Source organism: Notothenia coriiceps, unplaced genomic scaffold (genome assembly GCF_000735185.1).
Source record: "Notothenia coriiceps isolate Sejong01 unplaced genomic scaffold, NC01 NC01_scaffold00009652, whole genome shotgun sequence".
Classification (NCBI taxonomy): domain Eukaryota; kingdom Metazoa; phylum Chordata; class Actinopteri; order Perciformes; family Nototheniidae; genus Notothenia; species Notothenia coriiceps.
This window is the reverse complement of record NW_011342353.1, coordinates 263803-283537: the sequence shown is the minus strand read 5'-3', so window position 1 is coordinate 283537 and position 19735 is coordinate 263803. Positions and strand designations below refer to the sequence as shown.

Below are 19735 nucleotides of genomic sequence, written 5' to 3'. Positions count from 1 at the left end.
TTTGTCCTCATGCAGATTTCGCGACCCCCGCTCTGACCGTGCCCACCAGGCTCAGGTGGGCTTCCAGGTGTGTGTGCGTCCGGGCTCCTACAAGATGGGGCCGCAGACACTGGGTAATAGCGAGGCCCTGGACCCCCGCTTCAGCAACTCAGAGATCGAGTGGATCACCAAGGAGCAGGGCGGCACGCTCCTCTATGGACTGCTCATCCGGGTGGAGTGAACAACGGAGAGACAAGGGAGGCATACGGGTGGGAAGGGGGGGGGGCGCACGGCTCTCCCCACTCTTTTAATAAACTGACAACCAAATCCAAGCCCTGCCTTGAGCGAGAGACTCTTCTGGAATCCAGCTGTTCCACCTGTGGATTGTTGACAATTCAGCATTAAGATTCTTTTTTTTTTTTTTTTTGGTTGTTTGCTCTTGGACTCTATTAATGGCCGGGGGCTACGGCGGTCTCAAAGAAGAACAGACACTGCCTGCACTTTATGTTTCGGACACTCGTGGGCGATTTTTAAACGTTTCATCGACTCGACACAACACGTTTGTTCATTCGCTACCGTTTTTTTTAACACTTTTTTGTTCTAATTCTTCCCGACATATTTTCTTCAACACAAACATCTTTTTTTTTCATTTGGCACTTACTTCAACACCTCTGCTCTGGTCAGGAGCTGTCCCCTGCCAAGCTGCACGTTCATGGACTGTCACCTAAAAAGACTGAAACGTGGGTAAAAAAAACAAACAAGTGTTTTCGCCGAAATATAAAAAAACAGAAAGACAATTGAATCTGAGAATGATCCCAAGAGTGTCTTGTGATTGATTCATTTATTGGGGGGGCGGGAGATTTTAAAACTAGAGGAAGAAAAAAAAATGTTTACAAGTGTATGTTGGTCTTTTCTTTGTGTCTCTACATAAGCATTTTGGCTTCTTTATCTGTCCTGGTTCTGTTTCGTGGCCTAGCATCACGCCTGACTCATCCGGTCACAGGCTTTCAACTGTGGTGAAAAACTGGAAGGATTGACGGAAAAAAGGAATTTGGGAAGTTGTGTTGAGAACTATGAATGGCAATGATGTTCCAGCCTTGCAGCTTGTGTGTTACAACTGGGACGGTCCATCATGAGATATTTAAATATGAATATTTAATTCTAGGCTGTTTGATACAGAAAAAGGGGAAAAAGTTCAACATTATTGGGAAAAGCTCCCTTGCAGAGATATCAATCTACTCAAACTCTTAGCAAGTTAGAAAATATCCCGTAATGTGGTACTTTTTTTAAATTAAAAAGGTAGATAAATGGACTAAAGCCAAAAGGCTTAAGATGTTTTCTACATCACTCCCACTGCCTCGCTTCCCCCTTGTGGTTTACTCTACATACACCTCCTCACTGATCGATCCATTAGTCATGTCTGACTCTGTTTACCTGGCAGGACCTCCAGAAGTGTTTACATGTGAATGTCATTCATTAGGGCTCTGCGGTTCTTTTTTGTTGTTGTCGACTAACATCATTGATTTGTCAAATCTTTATACAAGGGTTTATTTAATCCATCTAACGAGTGATTGTATGTGAACAGCTTTTCAAAGCACTCTTTGATTCACAGTCCTGTTGCCAATTTGATAAACAAGCTTACTGAACACGCCCCCCCCCCCGAAATTTTTCACAGTTTTCCATGAGTCAAACTCAAAAAATCTAAATTGAAGAAGCTCAGTCTTCTAAGAGCAGCTGTGATCTGACTGATGGAGTTCAACGGGGGTTTGGCCGAAGGAAAAAACTTCCAATCAAAAGAAAAATGTGAAAGATATTATTCTATGGGTTATTTACAGCCCAGTGCTGCTTTGTACAATTTTTAATTTGTATTGTTTTCTTTATTTGTTTTTCTGTATGTTGCGTTGTACAGGCTGTTACATAACAAATCATATCTTCCTGATTTATAAAAAATGAAATAAACTGACAGACGGTATGCACAGAAGTATGGGTAAAGATGTTTCTTGTTTTTGTAAAACAAAAAAAGATGAAGAAAAGACAACCAACTAGTGCTTTTGGTTCTTTTTTGTATTTATTTAATTAGATTTAGAGTAGGAAAAAAAAAAGTATGGTTACTGACAGTTATAGCAGTGTTGCTAATGCATACTTACTCAATCACACCTTTTCCAAAATGCTGTTGACTAATTTCTCATTAAGGCCGGTAGTGGGTTCTTTCAACGCTTTATACAGAAATAGTGGCTGCTTCGTCTTGCATTTAAAGAACAGACATGCACAGAGTTATTGAAAATGATCAACTAAAAAGGATGCTCAAATTGTAGAAGTACAATAACGTACCTCTGACCATCCTGTGTGTGATCCCGTTTGGTTGCATAGTCAGTTTTGTTTTTATCCATCTGTCGCCAGCTTTAAAGACTCATTTCTGCTCAGGCTTTGACTTTAATTGGACCCTGAGTTTCCCTTTTTTGTTCTAATGTCTAACTTAGAGCTGCCGATCTGATCCTGACCACTTCCTCCAAATAGTTCCACATTTTGCATCCGTTTCTTTCTTCAAGATCATTCATGTTGTTTAAATCGGTCACAAACAGAAATGTATTTTGGTTTTAGAGGGTGTTAACTATAGCTGGAACTACTTCTTGACAAACAACGCTTTATCCATCCGCCCAGTACTTCTATGGGAAGTAGATAAATAGTTAAAGCACATTAACGTAACATAACGTAACCTTTTTTGCATTTCTGTTTGTAATTTTGTTAACTTGTTTTTATTTGCTTCACTTTTCCCTCAGATTCAAGTCTTTATGCGATGCTAAGCTAATCTACTACTGGCTCCATCCATTTATCGTGCAGACTAATTCCCGTCAAGAAAGCAGGTGAGTGTAGTTCAAAAACTCTTAAACTATTCCTTTCAGATTCCAGGCACAATAAGCTCTGATGCAAATCTAGCCTAATTTGCTTAAGATCTCAGAACCGGAAAAAGGAACAAAAGGTTTTTGCTACAAAATAGTATTGTTTGAGAGAAACTGAAGTGAAGCTGTTGATACGAAGTTTGTTTTGTGGGAGATTTAAGCAGCATCGTGTGCGTGTTGAAAGATTTAAAGTGTTAATGGCGAAGGGTAAAAGCTCTGAGAAGAGAGACAAACGGACAAAGACGATGTAAAAGTTTGGTTCAGCTTCATTCAAATATACATCTTAACTTCCACGCGCGCACACATACATACAAACTTCCAAATATGCCAGAAACCAACGGCAACAAAAGTCCCAGACAGTTTAAAAAAATAGCGAAAAGTTCTTTGTACACTTCCACATAACAACCGTTAACATGTTTCCCCGAACCCTGACGTACGACATTCACTCCCGAACATAAGCATCAAGCTACAGTGAGGGCTTTTATAAAAACGAATGATCACAGTAGTTCAAATAAAATGGCTCATTTTTGAATAAATAAAACAGTGACAAAATGATCTTCAGTACAAACGGTCTGCGAAGGATTTCCACATCTTTTGATTCATCATCACTTAAAAAGAAAAAGCTTCAGTTATCTGACTACAGCAGCTGTTTTTTCTCCCAACACACACACACACACACACACACACACACACACACACACACACACACCCCATTGCCTCACCTGCTGCACCACACCAGTGACTTTAGCGATAAGCCACATATAAACCTCCTTGTATAAACCACAGGAAAAGAACCGTCATCATTTACACACGTTTCCTGCTCATTAAAACAGACCCCCATCTTTGTTTTAGCTTAAAAATCCAAGATGTTGCTTTTGTTCCTTGGATACACAATCACCACCCCCCTGAAAGCCCCATTTCCTCTGATCCCACTCCTCTGATTCAGCAAGTTTTGAAGAGTTTCAACATTTACAATGTACTTCAGAGAGTTTGATTTTGAGGAGGAGGTTGCTTTGAGATATTTCAGCTAGAACGTCAGGGGTGGTGCAACCGAGAGGCAGAGCAGGACAGCAAAGCACTCAATGTTCTTTTTTTCCCTCTCAGGGGGAAGAGACAGATGGAAAAGAAAGAAGGGATAGTTCTCCCAGAATTCATTGCGGCTGGTCGTGGGAGGAAGGTACAAGGGCTTTACAGAGAAAGAGAGACAAAAGGAGGTCACTAAAAAAGAGGAGGAGGGAAGGAAGGCGAGCAGCAATTTGATTCGAGATTCGTCTCTCATCTACTTTACACGTTTGTTTTTGTTTTCCAGCAGGATGAGCGGCTTCAGAATTTCTTGGGGCCCCAGGCGGATGTTTGCTTCGGGGCCACACCTGTCCCAAACGTGGGGAAATCCTCTGCACTGCTCATGTCAGGAGCCTGGAACAAACATACACAATGTTTGCTCTTTACCCAGGATGCAATGCAACACACTCGAGGAACAAAGCAGAAGTATTTCTCTAAAAGTAGAAGCTGCTTTTCAACAATTTAAAACTACTTCTCTAACGCTTCTACATATCATCCCTCCCTACATTCATTATTGTAGAGAAGAGAAAAATCAGTGTGCCCAACCTTGTTCCCTGATGCGTTCCAAGGGGCGTCCCGCACAACAAAGCCCTTAGCCGGACCCCCGCTGCCGTCATCACCCCCTCCTGCTCCACCGGGCCCTCCATAGCGAGACGGAGGCTTCATGTAGGCTGCCAAGGTCTCCGTCTCTGTCACGTTGAGCATCTGAGAGGTGAGAAAAAGGAGAATCGCTCATTAAAACGGTCTCGGTACCCAATTTACTTCGTCAGCACTTTCCATGTTTAGTGCTAGGATTTCAAAATGTTGCTACCACTACAGTCTTTGCACGCTCACATATTCCTCCTCCAGGTTGAGCAGGTGGTCCACAGCGTTGTCCACAGTCTCAGGGAGGCCGGTCACCGTCACTTTGTCGGGCTCGTCGGAGCCTGGCTGAGGGAACCTGATGTCCACCTGAACGGTAGGAACGAGACGTTATAATATATAAGAAAACAACAACAAGAGAAAACCAAATAAGATTTAAAACAAAACCAACCTTGAACTCCTCCATCAGCTTGCGGATAGCTTTGCCCCGGGCTCCGATGATGCGAGCGTGGGTCCTCGGGTCCAGGCGGACATCTTGGCTCACCATCTCCTGCAGCTCGGCCACCAGCTGCTGGATGGCTTGGCTCGCCTCCTCCACGTTACGCTCGTACCCCGAGATCACAATCACATCCTGAAGATGGAAAAAACAGGATGTAGAAAAAGGGAACAGCAGATTAATGGAAATGTATTAAAATCTCAAGATAAAACACATACTTAATACTTATCTTGGGCAGCAATAACGTACCTGCTGCTCGTCTCCTTTGTCGGGGAACTGGATGCTGACGTCGTGGTCTTTCCTGATCTGAGAAATCACCGCTCCTTTGCGACCAATGATCTTTGGATGAAACTTTGGATCTACGGACACGGTCACCTTGAAACTGCGCAGGGCCTGAGAAAGGACATGGAGCAGCGTAAAAAACCTCAAACGCTCATATCTTTACAATATAATAATTGTGATTACTCTGTTGGACCCTTACCCTGTCCTCCTGCTCCGCCTGCAGGTCTTTGACCCGCTCCATCAGACCCTGTTTGGCCCGCTCCACGTTGGCTACCAGCCCCGTCACCTTGATCACATCCAGCTGCTTCTCCGGCTGCGGCACCCAGAGGTTCACCTGCAACATGCAAACAATAACTTAAAGATCAGTAAATACCAATTAGACGTATCACATTATATAAGCATATTTAAAGCAGCTGTAGAAGGCAGAGGCTTCTACATGGAGCAATAACGCCTCATGGCCACTAGATGGCACCAGAGAGTCAGATCTCACCTCGTATTCCTCCATCATCTTCCTGATCCCGCTGCCCTTCTGGCCAATGATGTAGCGATGCAGCTCGTAAGACACTTCCACATCCTCCGTTATGGGCACCAGCGCCTGAATGAGGAAACAGTGACAGGATTAAGGTAATGGATGATAAGAGAGGATATTAGGGAGCATTATATCCGTAATTAAATAATAGCATAATGGCGCCTACCAGCAGGGCGGCTTTAGCCATTTCACACTTCTCCTCATGCCCAGCGATGGTGATGATGTCACACTTGCGGGGGACGAACTCCGCCTCTAGACTGACCTCACCGTTTTCCTGTGGTGGAGCATCCTGACCTGAAATGTCACAAGACGTCATGAATTTAAAGCCAGTTTGGCAGCAGTTTCATGTCAGAATAATACATTCTCCTAGCAGCCAAAATGTAAAAATATCACAAAGGAACACAGTGAACAGTGACCACCCAGTGCCAGAAGATCCCCATATATCCTAAAACCTCACCAGTACTTTCTTATTACTCTGCCCTCTTTGCCATGGCAACACATTAACAACATCATTAGTCTCACAGCTCTTGTTCTCTCGTGTGTTCCTGACCTGCAGCGCTGTCGTCCCTCTCCGGGAACTTAATTTGGACTTCATTCTCCCTGGTGATGTGCTGGATGCGGCAGCCTTTGGGCCCCATGATGGCTCGGTGGAAGCGCTGGGGGATCGCCACCTCCACACACACCTGGGACTCCTGTAGAGAGAGAGGACACAGCTGGGTGACAACGGCAAACAGACAGGAGTTCAGATCACATCCATTACTCCTGGATGTAAAATCAAAGTGCAAATATGCAGAGAAATATACGTTTTTTTTTATGACTTATGGTTTCTTAATTTCTCATTGTCTCTTACCAGGTCCTCGATGATCTCCTGGATGCGTTTCTTGGCGGCGTCCACGCAGTCCTTGGCCCCCTTCAGAGTGACCCTCTGACTGTTGGCCCCCGTGCGAGGGAAGCTGACGGCCACGCCGCCGTACTCCTCCGCCAGCTCCCGCAGCACCTGGCCTCTCCGGCACACGAAGTGACGGTGGTGGCGAGCGTCTACGACCATGCTGTCCTCCACCACGTCGTCCTGGAGAGGGAGATGAGGAGACAACAGGAAGTGGAGGGTATTCAAGAAGAACAAGGGGATATTTAAAAAAGAATACGTTGTAATGTAACACACTTTTTTTCATATGCCAGCTGGATTATTCTAAATCTATCAACCTTTCCAATATAACATTTTCACTGAGCTTTTGTTGTTGAAATCTAAAGTAAAAATGGCCCTGGCACTTTTGAATGACTTTGCTAGTAAAATCCGAATTAAACAAGAAAGATAATCTGACAAAAAGAGCAAAAGAAAATTAGGCAGGCATACTTGTTTAAGATTGAAAAAGTAGTAAAAAGTAAACAAATTAAGGAATCATTCTTAAATATAATTTAAAAAAATCAAAGGAGATAAAACTAAGTAATTGAAATGTTATTACCAGGTTTTTGACCAGGCTTTCCAGCTCCTTCTGGGCCAGACGTACGGCCTCCTCCTTCCCTACGATGGTGATCAGTTCCTGCTCCGTGTCGTCCGGTGACGGGAAGATGATGCGGGCCCCCGTCTTGTCCCTCACTCTGCGAATATTAGCGCCGCCACGGCCAATCAGGAACTTATGATACTCTGGTTTGGCCTGGAGCTCCGCTGTGAAGTTGTTGACTTGCTGAAAAGGGAAGGAAAGAAGGACAGAGGACAAGAAAAGCGAGTAAGTATTTCCTCCTCTCTATAGTTACTGCATCCCTTTTCTGCCCCGCCCACCTTCTCCTCAGCCAGCTGCAGCAGCAGTTTCTTAGCCTTCTCCACCTCCTCGACGGGCCCTCTGATGGTGACCTTATCCGAGCCGGACCCCTCGGAGGGGAAGTGGATGTGGACGCCGCCGCAGTCCTCCATGATGGAGCGCACCAGGCAGCCTTTAGAGCCAATCAGAGAGTTGTGCAGCTTGGAAGGGATGGCGACCTCCGCCTCCTTCATGTTGGCCTGAAGGGATGAGGAGAGAGCCAGGGATACATTAAGGTACGCCTACATTTCAAGCTTGTTCTCCCTTCGCCTAACCTCTCTTTGATTATAAAAGGAATGTCAAAAATATTCCCTCACTAAACTTTAAGACTGGCCAAGTTTATGGTGTTAATTTAATCAGACTTAGAAAAAGGTAGTTTTCAAGATCAATTTAGTAGCTTTCTCCAGCTTTACTTATTAGAATTGTTGAGCATTGTCTGTCTTAAATAGCAAGCAAGAGTTGAAAGGGGCAGGAATGAGCGAGAGGACATTCGAACCAGCATTGTTTCATTGTTTCATCAACCAAAGGCTATTCTTTCTGCGGCAGCTCAAGAAATACAGAGTGAGGAAACATCTCCTAATCCAGTTCTACACAGCCATCATCCAAAGCATCCTCACATCATCCATCACAGTCTGGCACAGCAGTTCAGACCACCTCTCCCGGAATAAACTTCAACGTATCGTCAATAAAGCATCAAAAATCACCTGTAGTCCCCTTCCATCACTCGAATCACTTCACCACCAACGAACTGTCACAAGGGCAAGGAAAATCATTTCTGACCCCTCCCACCCAGCTCACCATGTCTTCCAACTTCTGCCCTCAGGGAGGCGCTACAGGTCACTGTCCACCAAAACCGCCCGCCTCAAAAACAGCTTCTTCCCCTTTGCTATACGGACACTAAATGGACTCTAAATAACCCCGATGAACAATCACATCAATCACACCTTGAACTTTATGTATATAAGTCATGATGTATGTATTTGCCCTGTGCTGTGTGTTGTACTTTTTATTGTATGTTGAATTGTATGGAACAAGCTGTAATAATCTGCACTGAACACGAATTCCACCAGCTTGGCTGTGTGGTCATTAAAGATTCTAATCTAATCTAATTTAACAACTGCCACCATGTTTGAAACCACCTCTCTTATCCAAAGAGAAGGACGACAAGATATGGCTCAAAGTTCTTAAAAAACTGGGAGGTGGAGCTTAAATTATTTGTTTCTTCCAATATATCCTGGAAGTTGCTAAAACTATGAAAAGTTCTTACCAGTTCTCTCTGGATGGAGAGGATCCGCTCTCTGGCCGCCTCACAGTTGCTCTTCCTGCCTGTGATGACGATCATCTCCGAGTTACTGTTCTCTGTCGGCAGGTCGACCTTAGTGGTGGTCTCTTCCCGGATCTGGCATAAACAATATGTGTATTTTGAAGCTTTGAATATTACGAAACCGTAAACATTTAACACTGGCTGAATATTACGGAGGAATTTGTTTCGATGTCGCTTTATTTAATGATTTGGCTTTGAAAATGAATAATTTAATAAGTGACCATTTTTCGAAATTAAACAGTCTCACCTTTTTAATATTAGCGCCGCCTTTGCCAATTATGTTTTTGTGGAACTGCTTGAAGATGGGAACTGAGAGCGAGAAGCTATTCTCAATCTGGAGAAGAAAGAAAGCTGCTGTGAATTCAAATGTTGAAAGATAAGGAGAAATGGAGAGAAAGCATACGGGGGGCTCGTACCAGGTCGGCGATGATTTTCTGCAGGAACTTTGCACATTTCTCCACCTCGTTCTTCGGCCCTCTCAGCTGGACGATGTCACTCTTCTGCGCCGGGTCGGGGAAATTGATAATGACCTGGAAGCAGAGGATATTATACTCGTCAAATTAAATTAAGATCTGGATCAAAACTAATTATTTCTCCGTGATGAATGGGAGAGATAAAGTGCAGGAAGCGTCGGAGGAGACGCTTACCTCGGGGAACTTGTCTCGAACTTCTTTGATCTTCTCTCCCTTCTGGCCGATGATTGTCCGATGGAACTTCTGCTCCACGATCAGGTCTTTGGTGCGCTCGTTTTCCTGGGAATTGGACATTTATTTATTTATGCCAACACACAAAAATAAATGAATGAACCACCCTGAACTTTGACCCCATCCTCACCATTCTCTGCACCATCTCAATGAGCTCTCTGTGGGCCATCTGGACTCCTTTCGGGTCGCCCTCGATCCGGACCAACCCGCTGCGTTCAGAGTCCTGGGGGATCCGCACCGACACCTTGTACTGCTCCTTGATCCGATTGACTGTCGTTAGGGAACAGATGAAAACAAGGTAAACATTTAAAAGAGGGTTGCAAGTGTTTAACCCTAATTACTTTAGAGTTTCAATTGAGGAGCACAACACGAACCCCCTGCAAGCCTGGAAAAGGGTTGTAGGTTTTTCTGTTATATAGTATATTGGCTGCTTTACACTTTTAAAATGGTTCTGTTCTGCAGTCAATTGTAACAGACATGAGTTGAGGACAACCACATCCAATATGATTCTCAACGACAGCTGATATTACTGTCTTTTTACAGCTCCCTTTTCTAGCGCTCGAGACTTAATTAAAAGCTCTTTGAGGGGTCGTAAAGATTGGAAAAGCTTCATATAAACGCAGTATATTGACCATTTCATTTCAACAAACTGAAATTGTCTTGGAGTTTCAGTGAATTCCAGAATGCATTTCGATAACCATGTGAATAACCGCGTTAAAACCGCCGACTACATAGACTGTGAAATAATAATAATAATTGAACTGGTTGTTTCCAGTACCTAGCGTCATTATGAAACAATGACATAATCACACAATCATTTCAACTCAATATACAGACTGTATACACTACTAAGTACAGATGGCCTTCAGTGGCTTTTACTTGACATTTAATTACAAATTGATGAACGCAGCAAGCCCATCATTTATACACGGCAACCAGATATGAGATTGTGCCTTTTGACTAATGACAGAATGACCTGAAATGAAATTGGTGTGTCTGTAAATATACAAAAATACAGTGTTTATTGTATATACGTTTGACTTGGCAACTGCCCCAACACATATCCAGACTGCATGTCAAGATCCAGGTAGAAACAGCAAGATACTAAATAAATATAACACACATATAACATAGAGCATTGTGGAGACCGTAATGTATGCAGTGTTTCTGAAGTAGCTGTTCCCAATAAATAACAAACAAGTAATTTTGCACAACATGTGACGCTGCTGACTACGACAGTATGAACCAAAAGCTGAATTTACTGAGTCAGTGGCTTAAAAAGAACAGCAAATAAAAAGCTGGACGCTCTGCCATTTGAACTCTAAAGCCCAGGAGTGTTGATGTCCCAGATTGTTTTCCTGTTGAGATCAGCAGAACAAAGTGCACTCACTGTTGGCTCCGTTCTTTCCGATGAGGTGTCTGTGGAAGCGCTGCTCTATGATGACCTCGGTGTAGTCCATCCTCACCAGCTGATCACGGGGGCGGGGGGGGCAGGCAGAGGGACATTGGGACAGTAAGTTACTGAACGTGTCCCAGAGCTACAGAACTGAACCCTTCAACCCTGGGTGTATTCTCTAAAGTCTACCCTCTGGCGTTATCAGCTTCCAGATGGTCTTTATTCTAAGAGTTAATACGAATGAACTGCCAAAAGCAATCATGTCATTTAAAGTTGAAAAGTGACGACAACCTTAAAAAGAATATGAGCCTTTTACAAGATGTATTTGAGAACTACCCTATAATACATATCCCAGGTAGGGCTGCAACTAACAGCTAGTCTCATTTGTGATTTAACTTGTAAAATGTGAAAAATGACCATCACAATGTCTTGAAGAGCATTCTAAAAATGCTTGTTTTATCTGACGAAGAGTCCTAAGAGATATTAAGTTTCAAATACAGACGTAAATCAATCTTCCTGGACGACGTAAAACTTATAACATCACTATTATGTCTTCATTTTCACTAGTCTTTTTCACATCATACCATAGGTATCAATCACATTGTGTGTTATTACTCACCAGGTCCTTGATGATCTCCTGTATCTGGGCCTGAGCCTGTTCCACCTCCTCTGTCGGACCCTCCAGACTGATGCGCTCCTCTCCGTCTGTGAACTCTATGTGAACCTACACACACACACACACACACACACACACACACACACACACACACACACACACACACACACACACACACACACACACACAAGATAAACCAATGACCATAATGCTGATGCTAACTTCCCTCTTCTACATGAAATGCACTGTTCCATATTATCCGTCATATAGTCTCTGATCATCCCTCTCTTACCCGTGGCAGCTGCTGTGTGATGCGCCCGATGTTCTGTCCTTTCTTGCCGATGATGTAGCGATGCAGCCAGGCCGGGGCGGTCACCTCCACCACCATCACACTCTTCGCCTAAAGAGGGACACAAGGACTTAAAGGTTCAAATCCAACTTCTCTCGAAAAAAACAAAACACTTTTAAAGCATGTTACAGACTGATTCAGCTGCAATAAATAACTGGAAATCAAAGTTCCACAACAACTGATCAAATGCCACTATGCAATTCAAGGCTTTTAGTAACCAATACCATTTCCCCCTCCCCCCCTCACCTTAGCGTACACCTGTGTGAGCGCCGGCCCCAGCTTGTCCGGCTCCCCCCTGAGGATGATGGTCTCTGATCCGGAGTCCAGAGGAGGCATCTCCACAGAGACCCCCGTGGTCTCCAGGATCTCCTGCAGGGTGTTGCCCTTTGGCCCAATGATGTACTTGTGCTGAGACTTCTTCACCTCCACGGAGATTGTGGTGGTCTTTCTCTTCTGCAGGGGGAGACGGGGAGAAGAGACATGAGTGGCAAGGAGGAAGGACAGATGTGGCACGGTGAGGGATGGATGGGCTCACAGCAGGAGACAGGGAGAGGAAGGACGCACAGGAAGCAGGAAGGACGGACAGATGAATGTCAGTCAGTAGGCGGACAGGGAGAGGAAATAAGCTGGCTGGAGGTGAGCGGAGTGATTGAGAGCGAGAGGGCATGTATTTGTTTCTCCCTCTCATGCATATGCACTGAATGACATTAGCATTCTCATCCTGTTGTTCTCTGTCCAAATCCAATTTACTCTCCCCATTATCTCCAGCCTGTCTATTGCCCGCCCACACACACACACACACACACACACACACACACACACACACACACGCACGCGCACACACACACACACACACACATACACACACACATCTCCTCTCCACATCTCATCCATCTTTTAGAGTTTGTGTGTGGTGGAAAATAAAAACACCAGCACTGTTGAAAATAATGATACAACTTCCTCATTCCAAAAACAAACAGTTTGTGGAAAGATAATATGTGCAACTACGTGTGTGCCATAAACTCAATCTGTTCGGTTACCTAGCAGGGAATAGAAGTTGTTATAAATAACTGACAAAGCGACCAAATGTCCGATGATCCAATACACTAGCCGGTAGAATTGTGAAGTACTCCAGCGTACACTCAACTGCCATGATTCCATTTCATGTTGTTTAGTTCCTTGTTTTGCTTTTGGGTTTTTCTTGAGATTGATAGGTTTTCTTAGATTCTTAATTTAGAAAACTTTGACATTTTCGAATAAAATCTACTTCCTAAGCAGTAAATGAAAATATCTTAAGCACTTATTGAAAGAAATATTAAAAAAATATAGATTAAAGACTGACATTAAACAGCGGCAAAAAAAACAAAAACAACAAAAAATAGTTAATCATCATATTAAAGGTCAGGTAAGAGTTTAAATTAAGCTGATTCATCAACAATATTTATGGTTGGAATGTAAACGGCCAAGTTTTCCTCTAAAAGGATATTTAATTAGATTACAGACTTAAGACCACTTTCTTCAAATATAGGTAACCGTTTCGTTTTTCAGCTGTTCTTCAAAACCAATTTTACATTACAAACCAATTGTAAAGTCAACCAGGAAGCGCACCTTGTCGTCGTAGATGGCTCGAATGCGGCTGAGCGCCATGGCGACGGCCTCCTTCTCCCCGGTGATGACGATCTCGTCCTTGGGCAGGCTGGGGGGGGGGATGCTGATGCGAGCGCCCGTCTCCTGGCTCAGCTCCTGCACCAGACGGTTGTGGGCTCCGGCGATGAAGGGGTGGAAGGCCTTCTCCAGGGAGAGACGCTCCACCGCACGCTTGTCCTGGTGAGCGTGAGGGTGGGGGTGGGGGGGGGGGGTCAATGAAACAATAGAATATGTAAATAGGGACTGCCAAGATCATAGAGGCAATAAAGTCAAGTTTCAAAGAAGCGAAAAATGTAGTCTCTGACCGGGGATTTGAACCTATACTTCTGGTTTCAGGTCGACGTTCTTTAAGCTCACCTGTTCAGCAGAGATCAGAAGTATTTCGTGGCGGGCCTTCTCGATGCCCTCCTTGGTGCCGGTGATGCGGATGTTGGTGCTGGGGTCGTCAGGGCGTGGAATAGCGATCTTGGTGGCGGTCTTCAACTCCAGCTCCTGCAGCTTCTCGCCGTTCTTACCGATGACAAAACGGTGGTGCTCCTTAGGGATGGCGACCGTAGCTGAGGCCTAGAGGGAGGAAGTGAGTAAGATCTGCATTGGTACACATTGGATTGGATCAATGTGCGTTATCTTGCAGGAACTGATCTAAATGGCATTAAATCAATCTTTAAGGTTCAGATATATCCTTAAAACTATAGAATTGTTGAAGTTTCCACATTCATATGATATTAGAGAAGAGAAAATTAGTTTTGTTTCTCACATTTCTAGTTTACCAAGGACATTATTAATGGCAACCGTGGAATATGTGTGTTTTTTAGTTAGGTAAACAAAAACAGAAGCATTTGACCTTGCGAAAGAGCCAGATTGTTTTCCTGTACTGTTGTATCAATAACTGCAGCTCAGCTAAACAGGTGGACTTCAGTGCAGGCATTGAAGTGGAAATCAGCATGTTTACTGCTGAAGCCCAGGAAGGCAGCCGCCGGGAGCTGACGGTCATTTTTCAACTCATCTTTTTGTCCTAAAGCGACCTGCCTGCACGGGCTATGCTATATCAATTTGTGTGAGTGTGAAAAAAAGAACAAATGGAAATAAAAGGATTGAAGCATTCAAATGTCTTTGATCCGACCCATAGGTTGAAGTGGAGCAGGTCATTGTTCTTGCTCAAAGAAACATCTGATACTTTTGGTATATACATTTGTTTTGAATGAATTTAAAATAGTAATGAGTAATCAACAGAAGCTAATTATTCGACACCAGCACATAACAGGCTTGCACCAACATAGATTGTAACACACTGTATCAATGCCAAGAAGATATGATAGGCATTTTTTTATTGTTATTCCCGTGATGTCATGACGTTCTACAACTGGGTAACAAAGGCTACAAATTGCATATATAGAAAAACAACGCATATAGTTTATATTTTTTGAAAGTCAGCTGCAATATTGGTAACATTACTTTAATTTGCAAGAACGGACTTGACCTTCAATTATTTGGACGAAGGTGTCTGCTGAACCTTTATCCAGCCAAAGAAAGACAGTATTTTAAATAGATCTTATCAACATAAACACAACCTGCCATGACTTCAGTACCCGAGCAGTATGAACATGTCAGCGGTCAGTTTACCTGTGTCTGCAGGCGAGCTACGATCTCCTTGCGAGCCTTCATGACGGAGTCCAGTTTTCCGGTGACCATGATGGACAGGCCCTGGTCTTTGGCCAGAGACAGCTCAATGTGGGCCCCCGTGCGCTGCATGATGTCCAGGCACACTTTGGCCTCCTCGCCCTCCCCAAACTGGTTGTTGTCCTTGTAGCGACGCTCCTCCAGGGGAACATGGAACACCTACACACAGATTGCATGATTAATAGACCTTAAAATGACAGACCAAGTGTTTTCCAATACATTTGAAGACTTCAAGTTTCAAGTCTTTATTGTCATTTGCACATTAGCTACAGAGTAGATATGGCAATGAAAAACGGGCTCCTCCAACAGTGCATATATATATATATATAGGACATAGAAAACTAGTGCAAGAGAATGCTTTGACATTTGCAAGTAAACACAAATAAAATAGAATATAAATAGTGCAAGAAGAGTCTACTGTATATACACAGACTAGACTTGTATCTTTATATACATACTGTTTCCTGTTTATGTTCTTAGTGACTGGCTGCCTGACCTGGGTGATGACAGAGGCTTTGATGGGCCTGATCTTGCCCCCCCACGCTGAAGCTGGCTCCCCCGCCTTTTCCCCCGGCGCCTCCTTCTCTGGCAGAGGAGGGAAGGCCTCCAGGTAGGTGGGGATGTAGGCCTCATCCTCCGGGACGCAGCCTGGCCCGAAGACACAAGAAGGAAGGGATGAAATCAAGGACAGAGGGAAAACACCGAATGCATGTATGGATTGTTGAAGGAGCATGTCAAATGGAAACATAGATAATACAGGAATAGGTATGATGTTTAAAGGAGGACCTCAAAAATCACCCTCAGGAAGAATCTTTAAAAACGACTCGCAAAGGCAGAATATGTTTGCCTCACGGTTTTAGCCACGAGCTTCTGAGGTAAACATCTTCTTCTTACTAAAGTATAAAGAGATGAGTTGATGACAGGCGGAGGTTACCTGTGTTCTCCTGGTCCTTCAGGCCACTGCGATGCTCTGCAAAGCTCTCCGGGGTCAACACTGCCACTGAGCTCATGGTCTAAGATTTATTCCGCTATTCCACTAAGAGGTGGGAAAGGATGGAGTATAAAAAAAAAAAAGACATTAGTTGCTGCATTCTGCGTATTCCTAAAATAGTTAAACCCTCCGCAAAAAGGCACAATAATAGTTCTCCTGCCCTCCTTTGGTTTGTATTTTCTCTAAGCTTGCTTTCCATGAATCCCAGAAGATTAGCTTCGCAGCACCGATGCAACATGTTACACCTGAGATGCTCCAATTAACACTTTAGAGGCCTCAGACAAACACGCAGCGCCCCGGGGAGCGAGTTATCACAAGTCTGAGAGCCGCCTTAGTCTGAAAACACCCGCTGCTGGTTCAGAATCACGGGGTCTTCCCAGAGTGCTTTTTAAAAAGTCAAATGAAAGAACTATAAATCTACGAACTGTTCCTCTGACTGTGCAAGTTTTTGTAAACCGATAAGCAATAAGAAAAGCATTCAGCAGTCAATACAATCATTAAAGTCCTGAAAGAAACTACACATTTAGGAAAACCCCTACAAATGTGTTTTCTATTTAAGACTTAGTGGAGAAAATCTTTTACTTCTATTAATTGGATTTCTTTGAATGAGTAATGGAAATAACGGTTGAGCATCCTTAGATTATTGGAGCCATTTATTTGTACGTAATATTTCTGCAAAGAGAAGTTTTCCCTCGCTCTTAAATAGACATGTAAATCCATCCCCTCGCTGTGTAAGGCCTCTGGAGTACAACAGAGACTTTGTGTTGTACTCTAAATATCTGTGGCATGCTCCAAGAAGATGGCTTCTGCTGAAATGTAACTGTGCTCTCAACTGTCGAGTGAAATCTCCTCCTGCTGGTAAAGAGCCCCTTAAAAGCCCAGAAAATGAAGCTACACAAAAGAAGTATCTCATGGAGGGAAAAGCAGCCGTGTAGGCAATATAAGAGAACACAGTAACGCCAAGTTAAAGCGGTGGGAGAATCGATCAAATTGTATTTTACAAAGTGAGCCCACGCTTACCTGCAAAAGGGTCAATTGCCAGAGAGTCCGTCCAGTTAGCGGCTACCGTAGGCGCTTCAGTGTGAGTGTGTGTTTCAGCTCCTGGGTGCACAGAGACAAGAGACTGAAAGTGAACACTGTAAATCAAAAAGGCTGTAGCAGCAGCAGCAGCAGCACGGAGGCTGGATGAACACTGAACACCCACACTGCACTGCACCTTACTCTGCCTGGATCTGATTCACTCACCCCCCCCCCTCCCCCCTCTCCACATCTCTCTGCTCATCTTCCCTCCATACTTCTACACACTCATTGGCTCAGGAAATTAGAAAATTAATGTAACCACAGAATAATGAGAATATACTGTAGCTGATCACACAGAATAATTATGCAATGCCTTTTCTCTCTTACTTGTTTTAGGTTAGGATCTTAGTGTTGAATTGGGTTCACAGGGGGCTTGGGGGGCCCAGCTGTGCAGCCAAAACTCTTAAACTTCGTTTTTTATTGCTAGTTGAAAAGGTATTCTAAGATAACAAAATTGCGACGGTAAAGTTTCAGAAAGTTTACAAGATGATGTAGAGAAAATGTGGAATATTTTCCAAATGTATGGAATAGTGCGGACACAGATTATATGGAGTCTTGGGTTTAATATTTCATCAAAAGTGAAATGATCTTCATTGAAAAGCTGAAATCAATCTGTTACAGATTGTGTTAGCCTACTACAGACTAGAGTATTTCAAATGCAAATACATCTACAGTTATTTGAATTTGATTATTGAGCAATTGATTTGTAGAAATAAGATACATACCATAACTACAATGAATTTATGAAATATGATAGATCTTACTTCATTGCACACCTAATAGAGCTGCAGGAATAAGCCCAAAATAGAACAAATACTACAGGTAACGGCTACACGTTAATGAAGCAATAATAATTAATGTAATAAGAAAACGTAATACAACTGACTGAGAACGTTATCATATAATGACATATAATGTATTTAGCTATTAATGCTTAGGTACATGTACAACAATAACACACACACACACACACACACACACACACGTTTGCACAGCAGGTACAACTGTGAACTCAGTGCTTTTAATTGTTTGTATTGTGTAGTTTGGTATTGCCACAATACTTCTTCCACCATTGGTTAAGGGGTTAAATAAGTAACTACTGCCGCAAGTTTCCCATTGTGGCTCAGCGCCTGCTAACACTTGGTTACATTGCTAACAATTATACTGAAATTCAATAAATGAATGAAAGAAACAAAGAACATGTGGTTCTCTGTAATACAGTATAGCGTTTATTTAGCCACCACTGTGCCTAACAATACTAGTACCACCAGTTATCTACAGGAAAAATGAAATAAAGACGGCGAAATTAATCCCACTGTGCACCATGCTAGCTAACGGTTCAGTGAGACGCATCTCTCTTTAGCCGATGTATTGCTAGCTTGAGGATGAACTGAATGGCTTAATCTGCAAGCATAGGCGGACAAATGCAAAGGGTTTGAAACATTATTCAGCCGGGTTTGCAAGGCTAACACACATCACTGTACTCCGACCTCAGCCGGAGATGATTAGGCGCAAGGACTTTCTGATAATCGGTTAAAAAACAAGACAGGCGGACATATAACCAGCTTCAGCTCCGGGGGCGCTGTAAAGGCTGCTTCCCTTTGTGTTAAAACCGGCTTTTTCGCTTCCACACATACACTCTTGAATCCATCTACTGTTTGGCACAATTAGATTAAAAGAAAATATGAAATAAATACATAATTCCTACCTTTCAGAGAGAAATATAGCAGAGGGTGTGTGTTTGACAGGTGATGGTGTAAACACAGATGTGATTGGTCTACGAGCATTTCCTATGCCCGCGGAGTGATACCAGCATGCACTTGGACTCACATAGTATAAAGGAAATGCCGCAGTATCTTTGCGCAACAGGAGCATCCAGGTTAAATAGATCCGTGGGATTCTAGTCCTGTTCTTCACACCCTTATGTTTTATTGAGGTGTAAAGGAGTCATATGTGGTGTTCATTATAGTAATTGATTATTGAAATAATGTTTTCAAGTTATCAGCCCTCGCAACGTCTAACGTCCGTCAATCTGACCGGGACTACTTATCATTCATGATGCCCTGTGTGCTCTCAAGGAAGTCAGAGCGTCATACTTTCTCTAAAGTTATAAATGCTTTGTATTCTTGTTGTCAATTCAAACTACTAGATAGTAAGTCAATCGTTTTAGTTACTAAGTACATGTTGAGATAGTTAATCATCCAAAGACCTAAAAAGCCGAAATCATGAGATAAAAGTTTCTGTCTTTGATTGATACATTTAAATCATCACCTATTCAATTACAAATGTGTCCTTTTTTTAATGACATTTTTAGTAATT

General features: G+C 43.2%; 3 protein-coding genes and 2 long non-coding RNA genes across 6 annotated transcripts in view; 4 read left to right on the top strand and 1 right to left on the bottom strand.

Annotated features, from left to right (window-relative positions):
* neurl4 (neuralized E3 ubiquitin protein ligase 4) overlaps nucleotides 1-1679 on the top strand; it is a 19362-nt gene extending 17683 nt beyond the window's left edge. The window contains 1 exon segment of the mRNA XM_010771101.1: nucleotides 16-1679. Coding sequence (XP_010769403.1) covers nucleotides 16-220 — 205 coding nt within the window. The 3' untranslated portion in view covers nucleotides 221-1679.
* Nucleotides 584-19735, bottom strand: hdlbpb (high density lipoprotein binding protein b). The gene is made up of 28 exons (XM_010771102.1): nucleotides 19125-19735; nucleotides 17357-17437; nucleotides 16280-16381; nucleotides 15842-15993; nucleotides 15289-15504; nucleotides 14023-14229; nucleotides 13627-13842; nucleotides 12265-12471; nucleotides 11962-12069; nucleotides 11673-11777; nucleotides 11048-11126; nucleotides 9788-9927; nucleotides 9601-9705; nucleotides 9370-9483; nucleotides 9201-9287; nucleotides 8897-9028; nucleotides 7611-7829; nucleotides 7294-7515; nucleotides 6681-6899; nucleotides 6381-6522; nucleotides 5997-6124; nucleotides 5792-5896; nucleotides 5501-5635; nucleotides 5269-5412; nucleotides 4975-5154; nucleotides 4776-4892; nucleotides 4488-4646; nucleotides 584-4295 (listed from the first exon to the last, which is right to left on the bottom strand). The coding sequence occupies exons 3-28, from the start codon at nucleotides 16353-16355 to the stop codon at nucleotides 4203-4205; spliced, it is 3807 nt and encodes a 1268-aa protein (XP_010769404.1). The 5' UTR covers nucleotides 16356-16381; nucleotides 17357-17437; nucleotides 19125-19735; the 3' UTR covers nucleotides 584-4202.
* On the top strand, nucleotides 7775-8660 carry LOC104945436 (uncharacterized). The gene is made up of 2 exons (XR_798339.1): nucleotides 7775-7865; nucleotides 8176-8660. It is a non-coding gene; the product is annotated as an uncharacterized lncRNA (long non-coding RNA).
* LOC104945437 (uncharacterized) lies at nucleotides 14160-15387 on the top strand. The gene is made up of 3 exons (XR_798340.1): nucleotides 14160-14242; nucleotides 14585-14722; nucleotides 15301-15387. It is a non-coding gene; the product is annotated as an uncharacterized lncRNA (long non-coding RNA).
* arhgef15b (Rho guanine nucleotide exchange factor 15b) overlaps nucleotides 15972-19735 on the top strand; it is a 36287-nt gene continuing 32523 nt past the window's right edge. The window contains exon 1 of one of the 2 annotated variants that reach the window (XM_010771105.1): nucleotides 15972-16056. The gene's annotated coding sequence lies outside the window, so the exon portion shown is untranslated. Of the gene's footprint in view, nucleotides 16111-19735 lie in introns of both variants that reach the window. The other variant, XM_010771107.1, reaches the window with a different exon arrangement.